The sequence below is a fragment of the Gouania willdenowi genome, chromosome 18 (genome assembly GCF_900634775.1).
Source record: "Gouania willdenowi chromosome 18, fGouWil2.1, whole genome shotgun sequence".
In the NCBI taxonomy this organism is placed as follows: Eukaryota; Metazoa; Chordata; class Actinopteri; order Blenniiformes; family Gobiesocidae; genus Gouania; species Gouania willdenowi.
This window is the reverse complement of record NC_041061.1, coordinates 26,072,651-26,085,012: the sequence shown is the minus strand read 5'-3', so window position 1 is coordinate 26,085,012 and position 12,362 is coordinate 26,072,651. Positions and strand designations below refer to the sequence as shown.

The 12,362-nt window shown below is 38.8% G+C and overlaps 1 protein-coding gene across 2 annotated transcripts in view; it reads right to left on the bottom strand.

Moving 5' to 3' along the window:
* Positions 1-2,396: 2,396 nt before the first annotated feature.
* rap1gds1 (RAP1, GTP-GDP dissociation stimulator 1) overlaps positions 2,397-12,362 on the bottom strand; it is a 51,366-nt gene continuing 41,400 nt past the window's right edge. For both annotated transcript variants that reach the window (XM_028474872.1, XM_028474873.1), the window contains 5 exons: positions 9,892-10,017; positions 9,545-9,684; positions 5,073-5,199; positions 4,742-4,870; positions 2,397-3,725 (listed from right to left, as the gene is read on the bottom strand). In XM_028474872.1, the coding sequence (XP_028330673.1) occupies positions 3,598-3,725; positions 4,742-4,870; positions 5,073-5,199; positions 9,545-9,684; positions 9,892-10,017 (650 nt within the window). In that variant the 3' untranslated portion in view covers positions 2,397-3,597. The remainder of the gene's footprint in view (positions 3,726-4,741; positions 4,871-5,072; positions 5,200-9,544; positions 9,685-9,891; positions 10,018-12,362) is intronic.

Here is a 12,362-nt window from a genome sequence, read left to right as displayed (position 1 = left end):
AACACACACACACACCAAAAGCAAAAAACAAAAAAAAACAATTATAATTGTAATCAATACAATATAATAGAAGTACAATTATATCACATCAACAAATGTAATTTGCGTTCACATTTTATAAATAAGTCAAAAACGTTTGCCAGACTTCATTACAGCAATAAATGGACACGGTTCCACTGTAGTATTACATATTGTTGATTAAGTTTTAAAAATGGATTCTCAGAAATTATTTAACCATGGACACATTAAAAACATGTGTGTTACAATGGCTGGTTCTTGACAGAACGTGGGGTCAAGGTCAGTTTTTATTTTACTCAATTTTGAATTGAATCACACAGTGTTTGAGGCATTTAGATGTGATCTGACATTTGCTCACCTACACACAGACAAAATTGAAACTGACAAAAGTAATAATAAATACAAATTTACGGAAAATTAACAAATAAAAATCAGACATTGCTTTTGAATTATGGTTTAACGGAAATTTTAAAAAGTAATCATGAAATCGGTCTGGACAAAAATGATTTTGTTGCACAACATTTTGAGGCACGTTTGATTTCTGTAACTCTCAATTTTGACTTTTGACCTGTCGGCAGCCATTTTGTCAAACTGCTCCAACTGTCTCAGATCATCTTCTCCGTATTGCACATTTTAGCTCCTTTCACAAATGTTCAATCAGATTCAGAGCAGGCCTCATAGAAGGATATATTCAGAATAGTAGTTTTGTTTTTAGGTGCTTTTAGCTGTGTGTTTTGGATCATTGTCCTATTGGTGGAGCCATGACCCACAACTGAGACCAAACTCTCTACGAAGTGGCTTGCCGTACGTAGACATACGAACAACCCCGGTGGTATTTGTACGTGGCCAGTCATGTGACCATTCCATGCGAACAAAAAATGGCTGAACAAGTGACACACGTATAAATTCACGGTGGCAAGAAATTAAAATCCACTTCAGAAGTTTAGGGTTGGTTTTAGTCCGTAACGTAGTTTAAGAATCTACATATTAATAGCAAACAGAAGTACTGGCCAATGAAGGCAACGTATGAACATCACAACAATTCACAAATACGTAGCATGTCCGTAACGTACTTTAAGAAGCTATGTATTGATAGCAAACAGAAGTACAAATACGTAGCGTCTTAGTCACGTGACCTATGATGTTACCTAAACTGGCCAATGAGGGGCGCTACGTACGGGTAGAATGTCGGTATATTGATATGTCTACGTGCAGACAGCCACAGCCAATTTTCTAACACTGGGCAGCACATTTTGCTCCAGAATACCTTAAAGGTGCAGTCTGCAACTCTTATGAAAGTGACTTTTGGTCATATTTGCTAAAGCTGTCACTATATAAGGACAGCTTTACATGAAACTAGTAGTTTGTGCAAAAAAACAGACTCATTGAATCCCTCCTGCTGCCTTTGGCAGATTGCCAGAATGCACCGTGACTGAGCAAAATGAACCAATCACAGCCAGGATTGTGTTTGATGAGCTGTCTGACAGCTGTTGCTCACAGTCCCCGAACCTTTCCCGGGCTGGAGTGCCGTTTTTAGTGTATGGTCTGGAGGAGTAGAAGATTGAAATGGTGATTTTTTTTTTGCTTGAAAGGTAATTACTACTGCTTGATTTACATTATGTTTGATTTGTAATTGTTACACTAGAACTCTGTGATGCATGTGTTGTTTGCGCACAGCAGCCTCTGTTTGGGTGCTGTACGTGACACTGTGTTGTTGCTGCTGTTGCTGAGGTGCGTGCATAGAGGGAGAGAAGCGCTGCAGTAATATGCTTATGTTATATTACTGTGACGGTAATGTCAAACTAACGTTAGCTTGTTAGCTCCTCTGAGGGAGGGACTATGGAAGGTTTGGAGGCAGGGCAAGAGAGCACAGGGAGGGAGGGATCTGAGAGCTGCGGACTGCACCTTTAATAGTTTAGGATTTGGGTGGCTTGGTGTTTGCACCAGGATTGACTACCACCCAGAGCCAGTCTTATTCACTCATGGTGTGTAAAGATTTTCCTCTTTTTTTAATCGCTTCTGAATACATGTACGACTACTCTCAGGATGGAAGGACCACTTCAACCAGTTTAACAATGAGTTCAGGATTGGGGACTCCACCTTTAAAGACTGGATTACAAACCTTAATCAGGATCAGAGCAGCAGCACGGGTGTTCTAACTACATGGCAGATGTTTGTAACTAACTAATAAAGTAAAACAGTGTTAGAACGTTTCTGCATGACAAAGATGCCAAAGCTCAGACATGATTGTTGAGCTCTTTTCATTCCCACTGAGTCCGTTCAGACCTGAAACCAATGATCAAGCTGGAGTAAAGTTACTTTCACAATGATTTATTAAATTAAACACAAGTACAAGAAGGCAAGAAAAACGAGTCATCAAGTGTCACCAGTTATCATATTTATTTCTCTGTTCAGGTACAATCTTCAAATGTACAAGTGGAGTACTTGAAGCTTCTGTAAACACACACACACACACACTCACTGGTTGGTGTGTATCTTTCTTTATGCACACATTTGATAAACAACCATTACAGTATTGGTACATCAGTCATGCTCAGATACACAGGTGGGCATCCCTCAGCTGGAAAAGGGAAATCAGAGACAATTGTGACTTTATGTGTCTTAATAACACACAAACAACACATTTAAGGCCCCTAAACGGAGCACAGGAACCCAAACGTGATGAAGGGAACAAGAAGCTTTTCATTCTCAGCTCTGACTGGAACACACGTCACAAAGGGATGGTCGTCATCCGTACAACATCTCTAATGTTTCAAAGTGTGGATTTATTGGTATCTCAAAGTTAAAAAATAAAAAAAAGTTAAAAATCCTTTCTTCCAACTGGTGTAAGCAGTAACATTAAAGAATATGAGATGTTTCACTCTTCACTAAATTCACTTTTAAATCACTCTTTTGCTTCATACAACTCTTTAATTTAGAGGGAATGTCTTTGGATTGCAGAGAATGTTTTGAATGCAGTGAGCTAAAGGTTCAGCGTAGCTACAGAGCCAGTGAAGAAAGGGGAAACTAAACAGATTCAAGCATTAAAGTGGGCACGCGCACACCGTCAACATGGATAAAACATGCAATTTCAATGCAGTTAATGCATAACCTTCAGAGGACAACAGAGCACATCCTAAACAACTGTTTTATTCTCACAAGGAAAAGTACAAACTACACTTAAGTTAGTGTCAAAAATAAATAATTAGTAAAAAAAAAAAGACTAGCCTGTGTGATGACAAAGCATTTCACTGGACACGACGGCAAATGTAGAGCAGGTCGCCAAAGCTCACCATTAAATGATCTACTAACCCAACACACAATCCTATTAATATGGCTTCAGAGTTACTGTTCTGCTCTTTAAACAGTTGGAATAGTCAATGGAGGATTGGGGCTGATGACACTTTCTTCTGTTTACAAAATGATTATGCCCATCTGTATCACTGAGTGAAGATGGGCGGGGCTTAGAGCTTCATTGTGTTGGAGTACCTGGTTACTTTTGGAGCAGAACACCGTGGCACGTCACAAATGGGTGATGGAGGGAGGCAGAGTGAACACGAGTGAGGGACTGGATGTCATTTAACTCTGAGCGGTTAGCCGCTGCTCTGTGAGTGACGCCTGGTGGGATACGGTTTTGTTCTCGTGAGCTCTCAGCTTGGACACGACCTCCATGAACGCCAGGCCCTGGACTTCCCGGTGAAGAGGTTCTGAGGGACCATAAGGAAAAAAATCAGGTTACGCACAGGCAAAATAATGGCATTAGGCATGTAACAATTCTCAATAATATACTGAACGTTGGGTCAAGGTTCAATACTTTGATGGTTTGGTGTATATTTCATTTCATAATACAGAGGCAAACTCTATACCTTAATTAAAAAAAAACCAAAACAATTTCATTAATAAATATTTCATAAGTAATATAGTTGTCTGTCACATTTTATTTGGCATTAGTAAATAATTGCGCACATTTACTGATATTTTACATGGTCATACCAGCCTGTCATTGCCTGATCTCATTTGATCTCAGAAGCTAAGCAGGTCTGGGCCTGTAGATGGATGGGTAGGTGGATGGGTAGGTGGATGGGTAGGTGGATGGGTAGATGGATGGGTAGGTGGATGGGTAGGTGGATGGGTAGGTGGATGGGTAGGTGGATGGGTAGGTGGATGGGTAGGTGGATGGGTAGGTGGATGGGTAGGTGGATGGGTAGGTGGATGGGTAGGTGGATGGGTAGGTGGATGGGTAGGTGGATGGGTAGGTGGATGGGTAGATGGATGGGTAGATGGATGGGAGACCACTGAGAATTCCAGGTGCCACAGTGGGGGACAGTCGCTCCAGTGGTGTCTGTCATTGTGTCCTTGGGCAAGGCACGTCCCCCACACTGCCTTGTATGAATGTGTGTGAGTGAGTGTTGGTGGTCGGAGGGGCCGTCAGTCTGCCTTAGAGCAGCTATGGCTACAATAGTAGTTTACCACCACTAAGTGTGGAGTGTAAGAATAATGCCTTAATTCTGTAAAGTGCTTTGAGTGTCTATGATAAAGCACTATATAAAGTCCAATGCATTATTCATTATTATTATTAATATATGAGTGATAACACGTGTTATAAAGGCTATTTTGCACAATAGGTGTACCTTGGGCACAAAAAGTTTGGGAACCACTGAATTAGGCTTCCAAAGCCCTGAGTTGGCATATTTCAAGGCAATAGCAAAGCTGTAACTCTCACCAGAGCCCATGAGTGCACAGATGAGGATCATGGAGTTGTACTTGATCTCAGGGGCGCTCCGTTCATCTGACAGCAGCTTGTAAAGCACGGACACCAGGCTGGCTCCAACAAAGTCATTCTCAGCTGCAACTGCACACACACACACACACACACACACGTCTGTACAGCACTGCCCCCTGGTGTCACTTTATATGTCAACAATTTTAAAATGATCACATTATAACACCTGTAGAGTGGAGAGAGAGCTCTTCTTTACTCTCAAAGTTCAGTTAATTTTTAGATTTAATAAATTAAAGGTTAGACATAGTGAAGCCTCTAAAGTGACCCTTACCCAAATCAAGAGCTGCGATGAGACCCAATGCCACCAGAGATTCATTTTGCATGATCATGTGCTCACTCGTTGCCATGGTCACCAAGTGCTTTACTCCTCCCCCCTGGATGACAGTTTTAACAACTTCCTAAAAGACACAAAAAAAGAAACCAAAGGTCAGTCCATATTTAACATACAATATATTTAGAATTGTCTGACAATAGAATGATACATTTAGGGTTAAAAAGATCTAATCAAAGAATGAATCTAAAGAGGATATTGGAAGGTTAATGACAATTTATGTGATAATTGTTTTAAGGAACAACTTAGTGATATCTTCACTGAAAAAGACATGAATGAAATACAAAAATGGGAATTATTTTGATCTAAAGTTAGACAAGTAGTGTTAAAGTGAAAGAAGGAACTTAATAAACAAAGCTCTGAAAAAGAATCACATTTAATGAATCACTTAGATTTGCTGTTCTCCAAAACCAACTCTTAGGGATGAAGAATCCAGAACATTACAAAACTCAGTGAACAGTTAGACCATACAGTAAATACATGTAGCTAAAGGAGCTTTTATTAGATCACAAGCAAAGTAACTTAAAGAAGGTGAACGAAACGAAGAGCTTTGAAAAAAGAAACAGAAAAAGGAATAATATTGTCTCTCTTAAAATAAGTTCCTTTTATGGAAACCTGTAAAAATCACTTTAATCAAAGAAAATGCAATTAATTAATTCATGGATAAGATTAAAAAGTTCCTTCACAGAGGAACGTGATGCAGAACTTTCACTGGCAGAAATAACTACTGCTGTAAAGTCTGAGAAACTGAAGACATCTCCTGGAAGTGATGGTCTCACTGTAGAACTTGATCTTTGATGAATGATCTTATTAAGTTTGAGGAAATGTTTTGATAAAAAGGAATTGACAGAAACAGTAACACGTATACCTAAACCAGATAAAGATCATTTGTTCATTGAAAATTGGAGACTTGTTTATCTTTTGAATATTAATAATAAAGTTCTTACACAGGCCGATGCAAAACGTTTCAAAATGAATTTGGATGAAATAAGTTGTAATATTAGATTAATTCTAGATTTATTGGATTACTCAATTCATATTTATTAAAATGTGCTTTTATTCCTTGACTTTCGACAAGGCTTTCGTCTCTATTGAACATTCCTTTATTTTATAGCTTTGCAGATTATTGCTTTCAGAGATAGTTTCATTACAACTATTGCTATGTTTTACAAAAATATAAACAGCTCTGTTATTTTATTTCCTAAAGTTTCTAAAATATTTCTTATTCCAAGGTGAGAGGTGCGTCAACCTTCTTATATTTAATTGCAGATGAGCTTTTATTTTTGAAGATATCAAACAGTCCTGATATTACTGGCTTATCAATATTCAACAAAGAGATGAGAATTACTCAACTAGCTTTGATTTCTTAAAGATTAATCACAAATGCAAAATGCATTAAATTTAACTGGATGCTTCGGACCTGAATCTTAATCCTGTGTTTATAAGAAACTGATGAAAAAGTTCTGTTAAAAATAGTGTGCAGTATTTGGGGATTCATATTTCAAAAGATACAGATGTTCGACAACACTTAAATTATTTTCCGAAAGTTAAAAAAAAACTAAATCAATCTTCGACATGTGGCTTCAGAGAGATCTTTCTATCTTTAGGAGTTTTATTCATGAAAGCTGAACGTGTGTTTTACATTTGTTTATGTCTTTTTGTCACTTTTTGTCAAAGACGCATATTGCAAAAATATCAACAATCTATGTATCAATTGTTTGGGCAATTTTTGTCCATAACTTTAATATAAACTAAGTTTGTTTGCTCTGCAATGTTGATGTATTAAAAAGGAAGATAAAAAAAACATTATTTATTACAAAATCTTTAGAGACAAATTGTTGCATCTCATTGAAAATAAAATATTCTCTTGCGCTCAGAGAAAGAAAAGGAAACCGAGTTCTCATCAAAATATACCCATAATGTTTCAGCGAATCCAAGATGGTGTAGTCTGGAGTCTCATCACTTCTAGCTACGCCTGTGCAACCTTGTGGTCCGGTTCCATCTAGCCTGTGTATACGTATTACGTTATCTGTTCTGTGACTTTAACTACATGAGAAGTTATCCCAGAGACAAAGAAGAACTTACAAAATGTACAATTGGATAGTATATGAACGCACAATGAGAAGTTATATTTGGTCGCTTACATGCTAGAATCAGTGCTGCCCACAGAGCTACAGAGTGTAGATGTCAGCAGTCTGATAATGATAGTGAACAGCTACAGGATGATAACCAGTGTTTATTACACACACTGTGAAGAAGTTTTGTGTTCAAACATGTAATTATTTAGGCCGGGCTACCGGATTCAAAACGCCACTCACTTTGTTGTTGTTCTTCTTCTTCTTCTTGTTGTGTACACGATTTAAAATCGCTACTCCTCTGTTATTCGTGAACGGAACGGGCTGAGATTTGGTAGGTATTATCTATGGATGCGTACGCAATAAATGTGTCTTTATTTATTATCTTTTGCATTTCAGATGTGACTGATCCACTGAAGCAGAGGGAGAAGGCTTTTTCCGTGTATTTTACAGCCAATTTAAGACATGGGTCAAACTGTGTCGTGATCATAAGAGATGCTAACAGAAAGAGGAAGGTTAACTTTCCATAGATTTATTAATTAAAGGCTCAGTAATTGTGATTAATTGAATTTTAACTTTAGTAAATGAATATATAAATGTAATTGACTTTCAGGGAAAAATAATAATTGAAATTTAATTGTAATTGGAAAAAATGTTGGTCGTTGTAATCATAATTGAGTTGTAAATGAAAATGAATAATTAAAGAAGGAATTGTACACCAGGGCCTGTTGTAGGCAGGCATATACTGTATGAGGGGGCAGTCAGAAATGTGAAGGAGGCATCATATGTACACATCATGCTCCAGCACTTTGTTTCCCCTGTGTTTATAGTAACTGTGTCTTCTTCATTGACTTGGGTTGTTAGCCATGTGTCCAACCCCAACCTAGAGAAGTGGATGGCACAAAGTCAGGCCTCTACCTTAGACCAGTCCAACTTGGGTGTCCCATTTGAAGACTAGGCTCCTGCTGGTGTAGCTCTTAAGGTCACTGAGGCACGCAAACCCCCTGACCACAATAAGGTGGCAATCCCTCAAGGGGGGAAACTAAAAAATAAAAATAAAATAAAATATCCTTCATTCAGATTGTATCAACCAACAACATATCTTAACTGGATGATTTTGATTTTTGTTCTGTGTTGATGAGTACACCAAGAAGGAGGGGTCTTGGGGTCCTCTGGGGTTTTGGTGAAACAGTTTGGGTTGGATAGGAGTGAATTTCAACAGTAGTGGCTGTTTAACTTTTCCTAAATGGTGACCAATCCCCTGTTGGCTCTGTCATCATTGCCATGGTAGCCGTGGTAACCATTGAGTATGGTATGGTGACAACTGGGGGTGAAATGGGGGAAGGGGGGCCTTCGGGCTTGGAGGTGTGCCCTGGCCACCTCTGCTACGGCCCTGGAGTCACCTGAAATGTGCACCTCATTGTGGCGTTAGACAACGGTTACACGGCAAAGCAAGCAACAGTCTAAAGGCACAAACATACATGGGCAGAGTGGACTCTATGGAGGTCCGCACGGATTCAAAGTGGATGATCGTGACTGCGCAGGGTCGGCCCCATGTACTGGTTTCAGAGGGAGAATGATAACAGACAGAATGAATCGCATGTAAATCTAAGATCTCTCCATGGTGGAGAGAACAGACGCAATTCATTTGCAGTGTGGGTGGATGTGGATGTGGACTGACTTGCAGCTGAGATCACTGCAGCCGCAAGATGAAGTCCCTACATTTGTCACTACTCTGTATTGGAAAAAAAAGTCGCCAAGAGCTCCACAGTTGTGCGTGTTCACAAGGATACCGATGAATTTGAAACAGGGAGGGGAGGGGGAGCATGGTTGATTCCATATAAGTCTCACAATTCTACATACTGCAGCTTTAAAGTAAAATAAATGCATATTTGCTTATTTTTCTACAATGTTTTGTTCTTTTTTCCGTTCTAAAAATATTGTGTTGTTAGCCAAGCCCATTATTGTCTTTTGTACCCTATAGTGACCTCAGTGTGTGGTCCCACCTCTCATATAGATAATTACACATGATTAAGTGTGACTCAGATCTGCTGATCAGCTCCTCCTGAGGGACGGAGATACTCAGAGAAAGCTCAAAGCGGACCGTGCAGTTGCAGTTGGTCCAAAGCTAAAGAACGCACTGTCGATTCACATCCTGTTTTCAAGTCTCTAAATAAAGCACAGCGCTCCTCCTTAGCATTTGGCACTTAAAGCCTTGGTTTCATGTACACTGTTTTTTAGTTGCGTTCCATGTGATTTCACTGTGTACAGTCCTTTGTCTCCCTGGGTTTATTTAAAGATCTTTATAAATAGTGTTGGATTAGAGCAGTAGCTAACCTTGGACTTGCTGTGTCGAATGAGGGCTGATAAAAGCCGGTTGGACTCTCCCATCACTCCTGCGTGATCCTTGGCTTCACACCACTCCACTAGCCTTTCTACAAGCTTCCCATTGGTTCCCAGCTGGTCTGCAGCTTCACCTGCAGTGCATCAAAATCACTTCATCATTCTCTATACACTTTGGCAACATGGAAATCAAATTCACTGTCAGTAATATTTCACACAACTACCGACGCACGCACAAGTACAAATTCAATGCCTGATGTGGTTTCATGCCTAAGATGAACTCTAACTATATAATCATTTCCATCATATGTGAGTATAGGATCAAATAAGTCCAACGTTACCTTGTGTGTCGATCAGCATTCGTAATGTTCCAAGAAGTTTAAACTGGACAGGAGGCATCTCAGATTGCAAAAACTTTAGCACTACATCAGCGACTCCTGCAGAAAGCATTTTGGATTTGTTCCCAACTAGAGAGAAGTCAGAAAAACAACAAATCATACAATATTTATTAGATTTTTTCACTTTGATCTCAGTCAGTTTAGAGTATCTCATCATTTGACCAACCAACATATTTACTCTGTTTATTATCAGAGTCACAGAAGAACTCACAATGACGACCAGCAGCGTCTTGTGCAGCTCTAAGAGTCATTAAAAAGGACAACAGAGAAAAGGAAAAGAATTCTACCATAAAAGTCAGGCAACATGAGAAACTATGGCAGGAAGTGTTTGTCTTAGTAAAAACTCTTTTAATAATCATTTATTTTTCATATTTGACTGATACTTTCCTGACTTCTGCTGAAGAATCCTAGAATGGTGGATGGTTCTCAGACTTTTCTCTAATTCTTTATATAAAGTTTGAGAAGCACAGAGGTTTAGTCTACGGTAAGTTGATGTTTGTCTCTCCAAGTTGATCAAGAGGAGTAAAGTTAACCATACCCATTTAATTTTTCTGAAGAAATGTTGCATTTAAACAGAAGTAAAGAGCAAACCCAGAGCACAGGGATGATTTGCATACACAGACAAGGGAGAAGATGCATAGGTTATGCAGAGTTTATGTAAAGAACAAGAAGCAGACAGTGAGCAACAAGAGGAAGACTTTATGTCCACAAAAGCCCTTTTTTAGACATAAATTATTTGAATTAGGTTTAAAATAGAGCACTGCTGTATTGATGAACTGAACAGAGGTTATCTTTAGGTGGTTTGGCACGATTTTGGTTCAATATTTGGTTATATAAACAAAGAGACACATTAGTACTATGACTACATTGATACGTGTAAATCACTGCCTGGTTATTATGTATGTATGTATATTTATATATATATATATATATATATATATATATATCAGTTATGTGCGGAAGTCAGGGCACCCCATTAAAAACAGCATATTTTATGTATTAAAAATGTAATATTCATATTTATATTCTCCCTGGTATATGGAAAAAAAGACAATATTATCAGGAAACATTAATGCATAGTTGCATTTTATTTTATAAATTGAACAAAATTACAAAAATAAAAAACAATTTTGGCATGTGCAAAAGTCAAGGCACCCTACAGTACCTTCAGTACTTAGCAGGACCACCTCTGACAGATATCACATCTTATAAATGCTTTTTATAGCCAACTATAAGTCTCTGGATTCTATTATTTGGGATTTTCCCCCATTCTTCCTTGCAAAAGGCTTCCAGTTCTGTAATATTCCTAGGACGTCTTGCATGCACAGCTCTTTTAAGATCTACCCACAGATCTTCAATGATGTTTAAGTCTGGAGACTGTGAAGGCCATTCCAAAACATTCAGCTTGCATTTCTTGAGGTAGTCCATGGTGGATTTTGAGGTATGTTTAGGATCATTATCCTGTTGTAGAAGCCATCCTATTTTCAAATTCAGCTTTTTTACAGATGCTGTAAAAATTGCCTCCAGAATTTGCTGGCATTTAATTGAATCCATTCTTCCCTCCACCCGAGCAATGTTTCCTGTCCCACTGGCTGCAACACAACCTCAAAGCATGATGGATCCACCCCCATATTTAACAGTTGGCAAGGTGTTCTTTTCATGAAATGCTGCTCCTTTTTTTCCTCCAAACATACCTTTGCTTATCTTGGCCAAGAGTTTCTATTTTAACTTCATCAGTCCACAGCACTTGTTTACAAAAGTCATCAGGCTTCTGTAGATGTTCTGTTGCATATTTTTGACGTTGTATTTTATGATGAGGACGCAGGTAAGGTTTTCTTCTGCAGACTATTCCATGAAGGTCTGTGCAAGTATTACTGCACAGTGGAAGGGTGCACCATCACTCCTGAGTCTGATAAATCTTCCTGCAGGTCTTTCAAAGTCAAATGTGGATTTTTGGTTTACCTTTCTGACCAGCTTATGAGCTGTTCTCGCAGAGAGTTTCAGATCTCATCTTGACCTCCACAGTTCCCCTCACCTGCCATCTCTTAATTATACCTTGCAATGTGGAAACTGCAAGCTCAAACCGCTTTTCTATCTTCTTGTAACCCTCCCCTGCATTGTGGACATCAATAACTTTCATTTTTCCTGTCTTACACAGCTTCTTAGAGGAACCCAGAATTTGTTGAATGTTGCCGAGTGTTTACACAAGGTTTGTGGAGTCGCCGTATTTAAGAAACCCTAAAATTGAGCCCAGCTGGTGCTTCGTAATGACAACTGTTGACATATACTTCAGGACTAATGAGCTGGTAAAGGTCTGAGCTTCTAAAAAGAATCTGACACTTTGAAACTCTCAGGGTTCCCTGACTTTTGCAAATGCCAAAATTATGTTTTTTATTTGTGTAATTTTGTTCAGT